This window comes from Saccostrea echinata, unplaced genomic scaffold, assembly GCF_033153115.1.
Source record: "Saccostrea echinata isolate AGI-Se365-2 ecotype Australia unplaced genomic scaffold, CSIRO_AGI_Sech_v1 ptg000052l, whole genome shotgun sequence".
NCBI lineage: Eukaryota > Metazoa > Mollusca > Bivalvia > Ostreida > Ostreidae > Saccostrea > Saccostrea echinata.
In genome coordinates this window covers 15987506-16007533 of record NW_026889801.1, presented here as the reverse complement: position 1 = coordinate 16007533, position 20028 = coordinate 15987506, and the positions used below count along the sequence as shown (strand labels likewise).

The following is a 20028-nucleotide window of genomic DNA, read 5'->3' as shown; positions in this document are numbered from 1 at the left end:
CGACTGATGAGGTGGTCACTTTTCCTGCAGTCTTACAACTTCACGACAGAGGTAATCAAAGGAACAGATAACATAGGTGCAGATTTCCTGAGTCGCCATGTTGCAGTGTAGAGTGCGCCGTAAAGTTTGCATGTAAATAAAAAAAGAAGACTTTATTACGTTTTAACAAAATATATTTTGTTCTTAGGAAGGGAGGAATTTTCACAATATTGTAAACATTGCTCCAAATGATCTTCCATACATTGTGGAGTGTTTAACTTTACACGCATCGATGGTCACTGAATTGTAGCATAAAGAGCTGCGGCATCGCTTGGTAAACCCGTTTGTCAAGTCTGATGATATTAATAGTTACACGTATCCAGGGTTTTGGCCAGGTTTGTCAGATTAGTTCTGAACACCAAACTGTGTGGACGGTGTGAAATTATGACCCATACTTAGTGGATTGGGCGGCTCCCATGCTGTGTGGAAATTGGATGCATTACTGGTACCTGTGTGGACCATTTGAAACCTGGGCCTTTTGTTTTTGCATTTATGAGTGTGAGTGACTACAATCCAGTGACCTTTTAGTAGATGTAGATAACCTTCCCTGATGTTAATTCTACGTTATGAGTGAACTTCCTGAATCCGATGACGTCTACTTCCGGTGATGATTGGTACTTCCGGCCGACATGTTATATGAATATGAATATGAATATGGTTCTTCGTTTGGGAGACGTGTTAGTGATCATTCTGTGACATTATGGTCTTGCACTAGCTTCTTGTGTGTTTCATCTGATGTCTACTGTGCGCCATTCATCTGATGTCTCCTAAGCCTCGATTCCACCGGAGCCCGAGTTCCATTTTGATTTTTTTGTACATTTGTAAATAAATTGTTATTGTTATAAAGTATTGTTTTCTTGATTGGCAAAGGTCATCCATTTACTAGACTGGTAAAGGTTTTTTTTTTTTTTTTTTTAAAAAAAGAACCCAACACAATTGAAGGCAATTTTGACAACAATAAATCATAAAATCTTAGAATTTCGCATATTCGAAGTCGACTTTTTATAATTAATAATGTATAAACGATGCATGAACTTTTCACAAATATAAAAGTTTAGAATTTTAGTCTATTTAGACTATGATTTTTACAGTAAAATTTAGAAGTACATAATGCAAGCAATGTTGTTAATAATGAACACAGAGAGAAATCTAAATTTTAACTGTTTACAAATTTTTAAAATTAAAGTCAGTCGGATGGGATGATAACTGGTGTCCCAGGTCAAGGATTACAACCTCCTGGCACGCAAAGGACCGTTTCTCTGGATTTCTAAAAGAAAAAGAAGAAGAGTAGGCTCACTTCAGGCTGCCAGAGAAACCAAATATTTTTAAAAACCGGTCATATAAACCTAAATTTCGGCCGAAATATTGCTAAAATATGCCTACTTGGCTCCCGGCATTAAGCAATAATCTATCAATCAGTCGATCAATCAACCATCCTTATACTGTTATTACGATATTTAATTAATTTATTCAGTTTACAATATGGAACCAAGAACTTTGATGAAAAGGCGAATATTTTGGGGGGGGGGGGGGAGGAGAGGGGGGGGGGGGGGGGCAAAGTATAATATATGGTACAGAGTGGGTAATTTTTTGCCTAGCTATTTGTCCAATTACGAGTAAGAGAGGGTATACATGAAATCGCTATTTGAAGGTGAATGTGAATGTAGAAACTGTTTTAGAAAAAAAATCCTGATAAAAAGAACATGTAAATGAGCTTCTGAGGCTATACATGCTTTATCGAAAGTGAACGCGACATATATTTTGTTAAAATTGGAAAATAACAACCCCAAGACTTTATGGATTGACCGCTAAGAAATGAAAGCAGGGTCATCTATTTTGTGAATGAATTCAGCAAAAAATACTCCAACCAGATTGCCACTGCTCTGTGAATACGCGATGAAATTCATATTTGTAAATGAGAGTAAAGTCGCGGTTCATGTAAAATAAAAAAAAAAGCTCTTCTGGTCCAGTAGTCTGTACGATAAGCTTACCTAGGAATAAATGTGTTTCCTGACTTATGCAAGACCTAGCTGCTGTAACCTCCGCAAAGATATAAATTAAAACTAACACAGCGTCTGACAAGCCAAGCAAGAACGTGAATTTTAAAAAGAATCTTAAGACCAGAATGAGAGATGATTTCCAAAATGCAATCATATCCCATGGAAATATCTGCAGTTTTGATGTGAACTCTAGCGAGATTGTTTGGTATTCATTACAGTTTTCGCAGTATACACATGTATATGAAATCATCCCAATTCTTTACAGCAAGTCGGACCGCGGTTTTTCTTACAACCCGAAAGGTCCATATATTTGGAATAGCCTATATATATGATTAAAACTTCCCTGGGACATACTAATAAAAAAGCAGTTTTCTTGTATCACGGTGAAATTTATGATACAAAATTAAGAGGCATTATATTTAAAATTGCCTCTGATATCCATGTTTTTAAAACGCTTGTCTTAAGAATAAATGACCCAGATTTATTTAAACTTTTTATATTGATAAAACTGTATGGATATGATTTTTATATTTTTGCAAAATTTTCCTTTTAAAAATTCCTAGTTACTTTATATGGAAACCGCAAAGACGGGACTATGAAACACCACACATGTACATGTATGTCATGTGATGTGGTACAAAATGTCACATCGTAGCAAACCCCACAATCGTACAACCAGAAAATACAATCCTTTCTCATTTCTGGAGAAAGAGAGATCTAGATGCAGACTCGCGTCCGTGGCAATGAACTCAACCAAACGAGCAATTTGTAAGAAATAGATAAAAGACCTAGAGAGCATTTTTTTTTTCATAAACAAAAACAAAACAAGAAACAAGCTCCCCAGAAAGGGATATGTGCTGCTTCATTTTCGTTGTTGTATAGTGAAATTCTCTATTGTGAGGCTATATATAGTGAGTGCTTTATCATAGTTTATGCATTCTGGGTTCTTGTTTGTTTGCCGTTTTGTTTTTTTTCTTTATTATTTTAATTTACGGTTTAGATACTTTTGAGTTCGTACGAAAAATTAAAGGTGATGTGCAGTCATGATTATACATGTACATTTATTGACTGGGTTAGTGTGCAACATGCAATTTGTTGGACCTTTGACAAGGCCTAAACTGTTAACTAGAATCGTTTACTTTATATTATGACAGAGGTATTTTGCTCTCCCTTCCACGTTTGCAACAATGATGATATCGGACCAATGCCGAAACTGTCAGACGTCTACTACTTGGTTAACCCATATTGACGTTAAAAACGTCAAAGCGGTCCAATATATCTAATCTACCGGTCCAACATCTCATCAAGCGGTGCTTAATAAAAATTTTTGGATCACGCGATGAAACTTACGAAATGTTAAGACTTTTAAGATATAGCTATATTTATAAATGGAGCAATTTGAAGGATTTAATATTAACAACAATAATGTCTATGTTATCTATGAAAGGTCATCATGTGCGATGTATGTGTGATTACCTACAGAAAATGATTAAGTAAAATATCCTCACTGCGTGTTATATGCCGGAAAGAAGCGAGTTGTCCATGAGAAGAGCACCCCCCCCCCCCCCTTCCGAACGAATTACTGATTTTTTTTTTTTTTTTTTTTTTTTTGGTTTGCGCATTATCTTATGTATAAAGAAGCTGGAGTTGAGCTGGATTCTTTGAAAGTGAGTATAACCCCCCCCCCCCCCACCTCCCGAAAAAATTATCCTATTGATTCTATTGCATGGTAGTAATGGTATAAGCAATACCACCATTGATATTGTATATCAGAGAAAGTGTGAAATGTCAAATTTATGTAAATCACCAAATTGTCTCATTTACCAACACCTTATTGATAATTTTACCCCCCCCCCCCCCCGCCATCTTATTCATGTAAACCAATATACATTTAAAATATAGAGTACTAATTACAAGATTAAGACTATCTGCACAAATCTTAATGATTGAACAAGGAAGTTATAACAGAATTGTGAGAGATGATAGAATATATCATCTTCGTGAATAAGGGGACAAATAATTTGTTTAAAATGTCCACATTATAGTACATTAAGACAAAAATATATTAAAAAAAAAAGGCTTCGACTCCTGAAGACCAGTCGTCCTCAACTTAGTACAATTACTTAGTACACAGAATAGTAAAGAATTATGTAATTTAGGTATTTTTATCAAATTAGCTTATGCTACAAGATCGTTGTCTTTAACCAATCTATGGTCACTGAAAATATCTTAACGTGATATATTGTACATGTTGGATGATGAATGATCTCTTTAATTCATCGATCAGTTGAAGATATTATCATTATTTAAGAACAATTTTTTTTAAAGAGGAATTAGCTAATAAACGCACAAGTTCTTTAAAGACAGAAACAATTAAATAAAAGGAAATATATCATTTAAATTATGGAAATATTGGATCGGGAAAAAAAAAGAATGGGAAGGGAGGAGAGGGGTTTAAATCTAGTTCCTGTCGTGAATTGTTACCTTTATATTAATTTAAATGAAATGAAACTACACTTCCTATTCCGCTGATGGATTTCATTATATTATCACCGAGCAAAATTAATATTTTTGAAATAAATAACTTTTAAATATATTATACTAAATTTTGACGTTTATCTACAAAATTGTTTATCTGTTTTTACTATGTGCTAATATAATAATAATTAACTGTGTCTAATTTATCTCATTCCCTTTGAAGCAGGATTAAGACATTCCAATTGACTTTAAGTGACTGTCAAAACAATTGATACTCGTTAGGTGTAAATGCCTCAGGACCTGTTAATCTTATATCAATAACTTTGTTTATATAATTATTTAGCCATGTCTTTTATGTCCATTCTATCAAAGAAACACACCTGTCCATCAATTAATTCAGCCAGTGTCATAATGCAATTATTGTTTACTCTCTCTGTCTAACAAAAAGCTATGTCCTTTATACCTTCATCAGTATGGAGGCCCGATGCTCTACCGGCCACATCCAATTCGGTTACTTTAAGACTCGTAAAGTATTTTTGATATTTACCATCGTCGAAAATAAATTTGGAAACCTGATTTCACCAGTTCTTGGACTTAATATTGGAAGACCATAAGGAAATCGGCACCTTTCTCGCTTACGTTGTATTACGGCCCACAGCACCGTCACTATATTAACCGCCAACATTCCTTCTTCCCCGTTTACTCAAAACAACGGATATAGTCCAGGAATTAGTTTTATACCTTATAACCAAAATCTAACTGGTTATAAAACAGGGGCGTCGGCAAGTATTTCACATCGGGGAGGCGAACTAGATCACAAAAAAAAAATCTTGATATTAAATTTACCTTTAAGTCAATAGCTTAGAAGTATATCCTGATTAAAAAAGAACAATGAAATATACAACAACAACAAAAATACTTTATGTGTTTTAAGTTACATATACTATAAATTAAACAAAACCGGGTCATTTTTAAATAGCTAGGAGATGGTTCGTTTAAATTTTTTTTTTTTTTTTTTTTTTTTTTTTTTCTCTCTGAAACGGCTTAGAAAGAACTTTGAATGGTTTATGACGAGGTATACGTAAATATTAAAATATATATTATTTTCTATTATTGTATAATATTTATTGTTACTTGCCGAAAGAATGCATAATTAGGAAATTAAAATTGAAATACATGTATCCTCATTGAAAAAAATTAAAATACATGTAATACCTACATTTTTAGAATGTAGAAATATCGATTCATCAAAGATTTCCTAACACTGATCGACCGATTGGTTAGACAATGAACAAGCCTGTTATACACGGGGAAAGGTGTCAGGAAAGGGGTGGAGGCGCCTCCGACCCCCCCCCCCCACTTTCTCCAATTGTTTTCTGAGAATAGTCTTTTTTGCTTAAGTTTTGATATGTAAAAATTCATTCATTTAGACACTGCTTGCCCCCTCCCTTTCACACACATTTTTCTGTTTGTATGTATGTATATTGTTTTACATTTATATGAAAATATACAGGTTTTTACAACGTACTTTCTTTTTGCCCCATGAGGGCCCTTAATTGGTAAATAAACAAATTGAATTGTTGATGTTAGGTCGAACTCGGCCAAACTCCAGCATTTCAAAAGAAAAAAAAATAGAGAACCCCCACCCCGCCCCCAAAACAGAGAATTTTCCAAAACGTTGCTAGCTGTGAGAAAAAAAAATCATCAAAATTTTTGTTATGTATAACTGCGAAGGAAAAAAATGATTAAAGCAAAATTACATCGTACAAAATTGAAATCATACAGAAATCTTTTTTTTCTGGAATTTTTCAGTCTTATTACTGTAGTCATAAAGGGAATTACGTTCTTAAAAAAAACTTAAAGCAGCCCCGCGTAACTAAAATAATATCTGGGTGCAAGATAAGCAAACATGTTTTTAATGAATAACCATGATAACGTTTAAAAATATAAATATCAATGAACAAAATCGATTTTCAATAAGTTGAATCGGGCTTGATGTTCGATGTAACAATATGCATATGCTGTGACATCATATCGAAGGTCGAGAGAATGAGGTTTGCAGTGTACATTCAATGTATACATGTAGGCTATTAAATGGAGATAAATCGATAAATTGAAATGTTTTATGTCTATATTAAATTGTAACCATGAATTAGCGGAAGGTGTAGAGCAAAAATACACGTAAACATTAAGAGTAACATTAATTTAACAGTAAATCCAGAGGAGTTCTGTTGACGTTCCCCATAAAAATAAGTGATAAAAAACATTCCCCATAATTTTCGATTACATACTGAAACGACAGATAGGTTATTTTTAAAATAAGAAAGGAGAGACAACAATAAGACAGGTATTTTCTACAAGAATTGCCCATTATTTAAAGAAAAAAATAACAGGAAAGCACTTCCCCCACAACATATTCCATTCTTTCAATTCCTCACAAGTCGGCTATGATGGGTAAGAGAGAGAGAGAGAGAGAGAGAGAGAGAGAGAGAGAGAGAGAGCATTTTCAACGCTCGTGTGCTTTGTTTGACATTTTTTTGCGAAATACAAATCATATTCTTCCTACTTCCTTACAACATAAAAGTTTCCTCTTAGATCATCATTAGTTAAAATTGCAACTCGCAATCAGATTCAAAGTATTTTGTAAAGCAAATTTAGTTGACAAATTGTGCATTGGTCTTTTGCACATAATGGGTGTACGGGCATGTTGATTTTGTTATGATAATTATGTTTCTTGCATTCTTATTCTTTTTCACGGTCTGCTTAAGTGATGTAAAAGGTATGACCGACCTTTGTATTCCAAATTTGTATATTTTTAACGAAAGGTAACAGTATTTTTCTGTGTTTGCAGTGTCATAAATCAAGAGTTTATAATTTAACTATGATTTCAGGTGTGTGCTCAGAGATTTACTTTAAATTCAATGTTTTCCGTAAGTCCAAAACATAAAAAAAAACGCATTTTAAACATGATATTTATGTAATACTCTAAAACCAATAAGTGATTATCCCTTGAAAGCGAAGATAATCAATGTTGCCCGGAAACAATAGTTGTTTTTTTTTATATGAAAAACAATTTTTCTGCTTTAAATAAATAATCCATCTGTGTTTTGATTGAAAACCGATGATAAAGCTAATCTCTATCATAACGTCACAGTAAATCAGTGTACGCGGCTAGGATAAGGCTGTCCGATTAATATCACAGTGTACCAGCCGTTGTTACTTCTCTGAACTACCAAGATATGACGTCATAATAGAATATGACGTCAAGTCACTGCAAACTTGAGCAGTCATGACGGGGAAAGTGACATAACTTTTACATTCCTTCCCATGGCATGTAGATTTTATTTCGACATTGATGTTTAAATCAGGTGTCTGAATTGTTGTTTAAAGTTTCTATGTGCTGTTAAGATGGTTATTATTTGCAATACAATATCTTTATTCTCTTCTCTTTCTGATTATGTACGTATTCTAACAATAACAGAAAAATGAATATGAAACGCTACCCCTTACACGTCTGTAGACAGAGTTAGAATTTATAAATCATGCATATATTAGACTGGCACAAGTGATTAATAAAGATAAACTGAAGATGTTCTATGTGAATCTTCTAGAGAAGTGTGTCGTCTAACTGAATTTTGCTGGGGGATCGTATGATATTTATACCATTTTGTATAAATTGCGATGAAGAGTGGAAAATGCCCCCTTGTATGTGGGTAAGTTGAATTTCTCGTGAAATATTTTCTAAAGAAGCAAAACTCAGACTTACCCTCAGCACTTTATATATACCCAAGAATACGCTTAATTGATTTATGTAACAAACTATTCTCAATAATTTTGTTTTTCACTTGTGCCGATGGGATTTTTGTGCGACAATTAGGAAATTTTGTAAGTGTCCGTCACGTGATCAACACAGTCATGTGGCATCACATATATGCTTTTTCTCAATACGTTATTAAACTCTCTTCACAATTTTACTGCACATGTATACATAGATTACAAATTGAAATCAAGATCTAGCTCAAAATATAATAGCGTATTTTTAATGCATATTAAGCCGGACAGCCTTAACATAGCCGCGTACTAATCAGAACCCAAATCTATATATGTATATATATTCATTCAATTATTCTCTAGAGCATCGGTTAGTGATTGCTGCACAGGATATATATACAATACGGAGAAGAGTAAATGCGAAGGTACAAATGTAATATTTATGCACTGTAACAAAAGACTATATCAGAAATTATTTTTAAAATTCTAAACATTATAACAAATGATAAACATCTTCATTTTTTATCATTGTCATGTTCTTATGCACTATAGGATATTGAAAAGAAAGGCAAAATAGGGTACAGTAGTTAAAACAGTCTTATCGAAATCTAGTGAAAAGAGGATAACTTTCTGCAATATTTTTGGGGGAAAGTGTCTCTTTTTTTTAAAACACTTTCTGGTCCCTAGGTGGATCTTAGTGCAAATAGGGAAAAATTGAATTTTCAGTTGAAAAACAGATGGAAAATGATCTCATGAAAAGTCCATCCATGTTTAAGATTCGTCATCTTAATTAGTAGTCATTATCAGGCTTTGTAGATAATAATTTGTTCAGTTCATATCTGGGGGGCCATGATAATATGCAAGAACGTGCGGTAGTGAAGGTTCATATCTGTTCAGATTGCATCCGACTTTTGTAGGTTCGGGCCACAATATAGAACTAAGTTTCAATAAGAAGAGTACAGCACAGCTATACACAGGGAAGAAAATCTTCAACTAAAAGTCGTCTTTTCACTTCAGTGGGGTTATTCAAATATGTGCAGGCGTTTTATTTCATGCAAATTCAAGTTTACAGATAATGCCCTCTTTCCTTGAGGGATGGAAGGGGTTAGATTAATAACTACAGGATCAAACATTTACGTGGAAATACATTGTGTAGAAACAAAATCGTTAGACAGCATCAAAAAGGAAATCATATAGGTTTGTTCATCAAAGTAGAAATAAATATAATCTATTATAATCTGTTTCATGAAGAGTGTATAATCTGTTTTATAAAGAGTGCAAATAGTGACTCAGTCGGTGTTGTTGTCTTCGGGATTTTTGTTGATTTTTTTTTTTTTTTCTTTTTTTTTTTTTTTTTTTTTTTTTTTTTTTTTGAAATAATCGCAGATTTTCTTTCTTTTTTTTATTGATTTATGGCATCATAAAGGAATGATGAATATTTATCTATTTCTTTTTTTTGGAGTTCAGAATGCTCCACTGGCCTTACGGGACCAAATTATTCTTTACAATGCCGCTACCCTAGTTACGGCCGCCTTTGTCAACAACAATGTGATTGTACAGAAATATACTGTAATAAAATTGTCGGCTGCATCAGCGTTGAAAAAGGAGGTATTTTTTTCTGAACACACTTGATCAGTTTTCTAAAGAATAAATATGATGAAACGTTTCAAATCCGGATGTTGTATAATTCGATATCTTGCCTAATACGATGTTGACTTTTAATGACTTCTAGAACATGTAATTGTTTAAAATTTTGTCTAATCCGGATAGTTGTCTAATCTGGCTAATTTCTTTTGAACCAGTCGTGTCCGGATTAGACAATTTTTACTGTATGCCTAACTGCTCTTTCGACTGTGACATTTATATCTTCAAATGACTTCTTTGATCAATCTTATGCAGATCCCTCCAAACCAGTTCTAATTGCCTTCGTGGTCGTCCTCTCTCTGATTCTTTCCATTATTTCTGTCAAAAAATTATGGGCCGAAGGATTCTTTGCAAGATGGAAAACGATTATACGTATAGACAGAAATCAAGAAGTTGAAAGAAAAAGCGACACACATTTTTATGTTGAGGTACTGGAAAATAAAAAGAAAAGAAGTACAAATACAATTGAAAATGGATCAGAAGATGTGGATTATGTTGAGCCCATTGCAATGAACATGAACCAATCAAACATGTCAAAGGATTACCAAAGGGTATATACTAGCCTGTAAATTTTGTACATTTATATATCAAGATATATTACCGATTTCCATCCGAATAAATATTTTTTTTTTAAATATCTCCTTTCAAAGAAAAAAGTAAAAATCTTTCCAGATAACTTTTTTGTATGTGTAAAACCATACATCATGAATGTTTGGAACGTAATATTTCTCTCAGGATTTGGTATGGTTCCATCGTTGTTTTTATTTGTTTTTTTTTAGTATGAGAACTTTAATTAAATCAAGTGAACATATCACTTTTCTTTTATTCATTTGTTTCCTGTTGGTTAAAATTTTGACAGAAATATGAATTTCTCGCTTTCACAGGATAATGCTCTTTTGTTTTGTAGCTGAAAATGATTAATTGTATCTGAAAGGTGTCTGAGTAGCAGAGCTTTACTACATTTTTTCCCATTTCATAACTTTTCCAACCATTCGGTGAACGTTATTGACGGAATAGTTGCATGCTGCACGTAACTGCAAAATAAGTTCAATTCTGAGTACACACTTTTACCCGACGAATAAAGAATCCTGATTACTTAATGAGTTGTGTAACGAAAATAAATATATGTTGCCATCAATTTGAATACTTGACATGAATGTTCATAGTGAGATTGATGAAAGGAACAAAAAATAATAACTGTTAGAGATAGCAATCCAAATTTTGAGCCACAATTCAACAGATAAAAATGGAATCTAATTCTGAAGTATAGTCCAAAGAAATCAGCATGGGAACAAATTAATTTTCATGCAGTCTCCAAAATTAGATAAATTATATAATTAGGTTGAATGTAATAAAAAAGTCACTTTTGATCAGGATAAATTAAATTAATTATTTATAGTTGTTTGCCTATCCTTGAACGCCATAAAATGCAAAAAAAAAAAAAAAAAAAAAAAAAAAAAAAAAAAAAATACTGAAAGCAATACATACTTTCTATTTTCTATTGTACGGATTCGGTAAAAAATCAAAAGGCAGCTTATGAGGATTTGTAATGTGTTTTCAAATATTGCCTCTTATCATCAATGTTGAAAGAATAAAACAATTATTTAATATCATATTTTACTTGATCAGGGTATAATTTTAAATCCCAAGGCATAAGTAGAATCTTTTTATATATATATATATACGAGGGTTGTTAGAAAAGTTCGCGGACACCTTGATTTAAGGAAAATATATTTTAAACTTTGAAGAATGACGTATGACTAATTGAATTCTTATCTTTTGTTTATTAGTATGTAAAAGATCATGTCCATTTACCAACATTTTGAAAATATACTTCGATTTTTACTGCGCGGTCATCGGAATCACGGAGCAATCACTTGACGTTTTATGACGGTAGGTGACGTGACAACCTGATTCCAGACCTGTGAAGATTTTTCACAGTTGTAAATATCTTTCATATCTACAGACTTTTCCTGTCCTTTTCTGACTTAAAAATTAAATAAGTATATCAAGACATGTTATATATTTTTTAATGTCTTTTGTGGCGTATCGGATATTAGTGAGATCTTTAAAACAATGTCTACGCAGTTCAGCGATCAGATATGAGAAACAATGCAAAATCCATTGGCGCAACGTCCATGCGATGAGCAGGATATTGGGGTATCGCAGGAGTTGATAATCAAAAATGCCCATCCTTCCATTAATTCTTACAAAGTTGCTACCACTTGAACACTTTGGTACTAGATACGTGTAAGCCATCTAAAAACATTTTAGTCTCTTTCGGGCATTTCCCTGTCCCTGTCTGCACACATATTCTTAATAGCTCGGTGCTCCAAGACGTTCAATGACGTTACCATTTCTTGGCTTTGTTTTTACGCATTGATCATCTATAATTAGTGATAAAATAGTCATAACTCCTCCAATTTAATTCAAAATTTCACCAAATGACGTTTCATAAATATCTTAGCGAGAGGTGAAATATCATAAATCTTTATGCAATTTTTAATTTCAAAATTATGTCTCTGAAATGTAAAAGTGCGAAAAAGTAACATGCTCCGTGAAGCATATTTTATCTTAATTATTTCGCTTTTTATTTTTTAAAGATCATCGGAAAACACTAAATTTTTGCATATTAATTGGAAAATAGGTATACTTTTTACCTGAAGAGTTTTACTGATTTCATGCAAATAGCGCGCTCACAATAGAACTTGTCAGAGAACTTTTCTAACAACCCTCGTATATAAAGTGCTTTAGATGTTATGAAGTTTGATTTCAAACCATTTAAAAATCTTTAATAAAATATTGAGCAAACATAAAGAAAGTAAAAAAAAAAAGACCAACTAATTCTTCCTTGATTTTTTCGTTTGTCCTATCTTGACAAGGGACACAATCTTACAGGTCGACGGGGCATGCACACTCATCTGTGTAACCTATTCCTACTTTTCATTTTAGAGGTTTGGTTTGCTCTGCAAAAATCTACATAGTAAATATCTGGGAATGTCAGCTGAACAAACATCTTGTGAAAATAAATACATTAGTAAATTATTCCCTGTACATTAAAAGATATTGAAAGATTTAATTATTTTTAAAATCAATGACCAAACGCAGAATGGAAAAAAAAAAAATCTGAATCCTGTGTAACTTGTATAACAAAGAACGTAAAGTACAAAGCGGTGCATTTACAACTAAAAGTTGACTCTTGAATTGAGAAAACAAATTAACCAGCTGCTCATTTGTCGATATGTCACATATTAATTGAATGACTCCAAAGAATGTCCCACGATTCCAATATTATGTGTTTACATTTGTTTTGTTTTAAATCAATTCTCCAATTTCTAGCATTCTTTCAATCAATTAAAGAACAAGGAAAACATACTTTATATGTAGCAGTGAAACCATCAGTGAAATGTCCAAATCACTTTAGATTGAGTGATCCCGGCATGTGTTCAACGATTAACATTAGTACACAGAAAAGGGCGTGAAGGTCTGTAACATTCTGTTTATGGAACATTAAAATACAAAATTCTCAAACAAAGTTTTGTACAGGAAAATTTAAATATAACGGGAACTTTTCCACATTTTTATCACAATTCACATCTAAAAAAAAATACTATAGTTAACTGCAATGCAAAAGTAAATACTTTGGTGTACTTTAGTGAAATACAGATTACTTAGCATTTCTTTATTGTTACAATGGGTTTTGAATGATCATAGTTTCTTGTCAAAAACAATATACTTAAATATATTGAAAGATAATACTAAGAAACGTACAGCTTAATATCAGGGTTTTTTATGCATACATCTCCAAGTAAAGGTTAATATCAAATATATAATCCTTTAAATGACGAAACGGTAAAAGGTTAAAAAAAAAACATATGCAGGGCTAATGGATGAAAAATAAATGTTAATCTTCATTCACGTTTTCAGATATAATCTGGCAAAGTCCTTATGATTGTTTTGTTTTGAATGGAACTAAATGTTATACTCTTTGAATTTACCAGAGAAAAGTTAACAACACCATTTTGTGGAGCGAAGAGCTCTTGATAAAAGAGTCATTACTGAAATTACACAAGATAGATCATTTTACACGCGAGAACGGAATACGCCCTGTTCTTTTTTTTTTTTTTAATCAAGGAATGAAAGTACGAGGGCCGTTCAAAAATTACGCGGACTCTGCTATTATTTACTCTTATAGACGTCATATAGAATTGAAATTTCACAGGAACATATTTCTTAAAGATTCCAATAAATTCTTGGTATTTTTTTTTTAAATTTTTATTTATTATCTCATAAAATTATTGCTGTTTTGATACTGCTGATGGTGACATACGGAGCACGGCAATAATGTTGAAAAACAAACATGCGGTATCAAAAATTGTATTCATTTATTTTCCATATTTCACGATATTATTCAACAATTTTCTCTAAAATTTCTTTTTATTCTATTATTAAGTATTTAGATTGCTGACGTAATATTTGAAGTACTAACAGAAATATTTAATATTTCTCCGATGTGACACCCTAAGAAATCAACTGCAAAAGTGACGTCTCGTGTATTGACGGAGCAGCGCACTTTTATCAAATCATGAATCGTGCTGGGAAAACGCCAATAGAGACCCAAAATAATCCTAATGAAACATGTAGAACACCAGCGGAATATCCGACACATCTCTACAAAATGTAAAAAGAATTTTAGACTGTTAGACCTTAGTCAAAAAGCAATCCGGGAGGAATGGAAGAAGTTCATCGACAAAACACTGATCTAGGCTGTTAAGACTGTGATTGAGATCGACTGACGTCAAGCTTTACTTCAGAAATATCTGCAGTTTTGGGGTTTAACACAAACTAGAATACACATTACTAGTTTTATTGTTTATAAGCTGGATCAGAAATGGTATATGGATGTTTATTCTAAGTGGGTAAGGTAACCCAATCTATACAGTATCACATACTAAGGTAAAATTTTGAGAAAATGAAAGCTCCCATTTTTTAAAATGCCCGTGACGTTGAATGTTTTATTGCGCCGTGACTTCATGATATGTCCTGTTAAATCACCCGAAATTGATACCAATTTACATTATTTTGATAGGAAATTTTAATGACCATATATTTAATGATTCTTTTATATTATTTGTGACTTTTTGCTTGATTATGTCGTCAAATATGTTTTTGTGCAACGAGTCGCGTAATTTTTGGACGGCCCTCGTAGTTGAATAAATTGAAGTTTTAACAGTTCAAAGTTATTAAAGTAATAAAGTTTATGAAGATCAGTATTAAAATCTAAAACAGTATACTACTGCATACAAACTACATTAACAAAATAAAATTTGCAATAGTTATTGCATATCATAGTTAGGTTTCTTGTTTTGTGAGAAATCCTTTACAAACATCACATCTAATTAAAATACAAATGTTTAAGCCTAGTTCATTATTTTACTAAGTGTGGAATCATCAAAATTCGTGGTGCCAGTTTTCGTTGATTGCCTAAATTATACACGTTCATGGGCCCATGAACACTTGAATGTCGTCAAATAACTTTTCATACTAGAATATTTCTGCCCGGAATGTTGAAGTATGTATATTTTTTTTATTTCTGAAAAGAAAAACTATGAAAATTTGAAAAACAAATTAAAATAATTGAAGAAAGATGACGTTTTTGATACAATTTCATCTTCTTGTTGAAAATTCAGTGTTTAGGCATTTGTGTAGCAAAAGCTGTGAAAGAAAGAAAAAAAAAAACACAAATAAAAGCAAACATTTGTGGGGAAATCTGACATTACTATCAAACTGGCATATATAAATGAGTTTGATTTAGAATAATATGCCAATTTTGTATTAAACAAAACTGTTACAATCTATTGATACAATTTCTATATTTAACAAATAAAGGAAATATCGAAGAGCTATTCACTATATGGAGAGAATAAAACCTGGGAAGTTCGTGTCATGTTCAATTTGGACTCCGTATTGCATTGTTATCGTCTCACAGGATACTTAAAAAATATACCCAATTCTAGGAATTCTATTTTTTTTGACATGGAAACATTTTTATTCCTGTTCTTGATTCAGAACAGACAAGGAAGATAACTGTGTTATATGAAATGGATTTGCATTTATTGCTGCTTTTTTCTGAATATTAGGCATGCTAAATATATATCTGTTTTAATAAAAAAAAAGTTACTTTATAACACTTTGTTTGTCTCTTTACTGAAACATTTTTTCACAATAAAACAGTAATAGCTTATAGAAATATTTGTGGAGAAAAACATTCATTTTATGCATTATTAGTAAATATATTTAGAAGCACTTGAATGAATAATAATAATAATTTATCGAGCACTTTCAGTACAAGGCATATTAAAACAAATTTCAGAAAAAAAATGTCCACGTTTTCCTACCGGGTCAAATTAGTTGGGGTGCAATGATTTTTGACATAAAGTAACAGACTCGTCTGACGCGGTATGTCTGTCCACCATATTAAAGTGGTTTGAAAAGGAAATAAAACAAAAGTTTACTTAATTTATGCATTCAAGTGCAATATAATGTAAATTTGTAACATTGTCTGACTGGGATCTTTATCAAGAAGAAATTTTGGAATGGTATTCAATCTGAATACAAAAGTAAGATAAAAGTGATAAAATGTGATTAAATTTTGATAAAACGTCTGTCAAGGATGTAGATTAGTTCATATATCTCCCATAAAATGCAAATTGAATCACATTAGCAATATTAAAATTACTTAGTCACGTGAAAAAGCGTACTCACAAAGTATATAAGGTTTAGTTTGCAATACTGATAGTTATAAAAGTTATATGCAGTGTAAACTTGAACATGTACCTAAGAAAGATTGTTTTATTCTCTGTAACATTTATTTATCATATTAGAGCTGCCAAAGGAGATTGCAACCCGTATGTATCTGATCATTAATAACTTATGTATAGATTTTCAGTAGTTATAATCAACAATACATGTATCTATAGAACTTAAAGTATATTTTTTTAAAGCAATAGTTCGTGACAGCTAAAACTTTTTAAATGCCATACATGTTAATATCATCTGTTTCAATTTTTATAAATGTTTACATATTCAAGATAAGTTTAAATTGTAGAGACCATGAAAACAATTGCTGTCAAGGATTTTTCTTTGATGAGATTTCAAATGAATGCAAAGGTATTTAGAGAATTCATATAGGTATACATATGTTATCACCAATGAACTTCAATGTAGCTAGGTTTTCTTTCAAAGTATTTTGAAAATCAAATTAAAGTAAATTGTATAAAAGTCTAGTATATGCAAGCTTTTTGGTTATTGTATACTTAAAAAATCAAATAAAAAGACTAATAAATTGGAAATATACCGCTTTGCTTTGTTGTTTATATATATATTTTTTAAACATTTATTTCAGTATCATGATTTTCTTATCAAATGTTGAAAACCTGTTAAACTGTTATCTAATTTGACAGTCTGTGTCTTTAATTTATGCTTTATTGCTCTTTTGATATGAGTATGCACCGAACAGATAACAAAATTCAATTTCATCAATTGCATGTAATTATCTGATATTAAATATCTATATTTAAAGAATGCCCTGTGGGATACATGGGCCTCAACTGTTTCATGGAGTGTCGCTATCCTGGGTATGGCAAATCCTGTCAGGAGGAATGTAACTGTTCAGAAGAGTTGTGTGACATATCAACAGGATGTATTGGTAACTACCCTAACAAAAGTATACTATAGTTAACTATAGTTTACTTTCGTTAAATATAGTAAATTCTTTGACACTTAAGATTAAAAAGAAATTTTTTAAGGGTATTCCTGATAAAATGACTGCCATCGATCTCAATTTTTTTTTATTAAAATTAATAAAAAATGTCACAGACAATGTGTAATTTATTAATTATATATTATTTGGCTTTTATGGTCCGTGTATGAACGAAATATAATAACAATTACTTATAAACAAACGTTTGCCTACTTAACTTTTCATTTACTGTTTAATATTGAACGTCTCAATTTAGATTCACCAAAGAATGAAGAGATACTTCCAGATAAAAACTCTACAGAATCTAGACAAGAGAGCAAAAATTCGAATATGGAGCCTCCGGTAGCACCAATTCTTATCGGTGTTATAGCTTTCATGACGTTCTTGGTACTAGCTATTGGTGGAAGAATAATCTGGAAGAAGGTAAAACAATCTAACTCAAGGATGGTTCAAGGACGGCAAGAGATACAGAGACTTGAGAAACAGTTGAATAGAAAAAATGATGAAAATGAAGGCACGAAGGAAAATCTTTACGAAGACATGGATGGACAGAATACAGAAGAGAGCGGAAAAGAAGATTTACTTTCTTCAGAAAATGATTACATTGACAAGCTGGCTTACCTAAAGAAAGAAAATAAATCTGACAATCGGGAATCCAATCACTTCTACGATGCCTTAAAATGACGAAAGCTATTCAAACTATTATTTGTTAAAAAAAAGATAGATATGTATTTAACATGTATAGCAAATAAATAAATAAAAAGTAAAAACTGAAAATGAAAGCAAAATAAAATTGCTTGTGCAAGTACACAATTATTTAAGATTGAAAGCTTTTTGTAAAGCAAATAATTCCTAGTTATAGATCTTTTTCATTTGTTTATGTTGCCTCTCTCTCTCTCTCTCGCCTAAAAAGAATAATTTCATGTAAATAATTTAATACACAATGAATGAAAAATGACAAAAAAAAAAAAAAAAAAAAAAAAAAAAAAAAAAAAAAACACTTGCGTTTGAAATTAAAGATAGAATGAAAATTTCAACATAACGTGGATATTTGTTTGTGTTAAGGTTATCAATCGATAATGGTTGTGGACTTATTGTAGTATTTATCAGCAGGTATTGATGTTGTGTCATACATGTAGCATGACATCATCAAGCTTTCATCTAACTTAAGAAAAAAAGTACTATAGTTTACTATAGTTTTTTCTTTAGGGTTAGTGGGGATCACCTGCAGATTTTCTGGAAAAATATCCGTAAGAAAAAAAAAAAGGTTTTCCAGCGGAATACCCCCTTCAGAAAGAACAATCTTTTGTCAAATTTATATATGGATCCTAATGCATAGTGTTAAGTGTCCTCCAAGGTCAGGATGTAGAAAAAAAAAATAAAAACAAAATTTGTTTACAAGTGGAAACTAGGGTTGGTGTCACATGCGGTTTAAAATAAACTAGCATGAATATAATGAGAGTTTCAAAATAAAATACATATCCCTGTCTATGTGATAACTTTTCTACCAAAGCAATATCTTATGTGTTATAGGTAATTCATGTTCATCGTTTACATTCTTAAAAACTTCACACATACATAAAAACGAATATTAAGGTTTATATTTTATGAACATTGGAATGCATTTACTATAGAAAGAGTTATTGCGGGTGCATTATCCTCGAAGGTTGTTTGCGTAGCCAAATAAGATGAGGCAAATGCAAGTGATTACTAGAAATGAAACTTTTTTGATAAATGTCGAGTCGGAATCGTCCGCTGGTGAAACCTGGTCATTTTCGTTCAGATTGACTTGCTTTTCAGTTTCTTTTAGGACGCCGTGAAAAATACACGTGCATTGCATAGCTTCAAATTATTAACAGCTGCCTCCACCCCTCCAATTTTGCTTTCTTTTGTCGTAGAAATTCAGTTTAGTACATATTTTTTGTAAGTGTTGTTTTGTTTTGTTTTTTTTTATTTGTTTTAGATAGTTTTTAAGTCCCAGGCCTCTAGAAGAGATTGTTATATTTTATGTAATTATTTACGCCATATTTTTTTTTTAATGTTATCAATATTTAGTTATTAATCATGCCTATATTTTGGCTTTATTTTCTTCATTTTTTTAAGAGGCACATCATAATAGCAAATGCATATATTTTTTAATGGATTCTAATACCAATTCTTTAAGAAATAAAGTTAGCGTTTTAGTGAATATGCAGGATAACATCCGAGGTCGAGGAAAGTTCAAACAACATTTGAGACCGAGGAGGTTATCCTGCATCATTGACGACAACAAGAACTTTATTTCTATTCTATTAAAAGTACTAAAATACGTTGATCGCTCCCTCTAAAGAGAAA

General features: G+C 31.7%; 1 protein-coding gene across 1 annotated transcript; it reads left to right on the top strand.

Moving 5' to 3' along the window:
• The first annotated feature begins 6967 nt into the window (after positions 1-6967).
• On the top strand, positions 6968-18378 carry LOC133203995 (uncharacterized). Its single transcript, XM_061339782.1, has 6 exons — positions 6968-6971; positions 9756-9896; positions 16732-16840; positions 17041-17102; positions 17515-17640; positions 17951-18378. Exons 1-6 carry the CDS (start codon positions 6968-6970, stop codon positions 18376-18378), a joined length of 870 nt encoding a protein of 289 aa, XP_061195766.1.
• The last annotated feature ends 1650 nt before the right edge of the window (positions 18379-20028 follow it).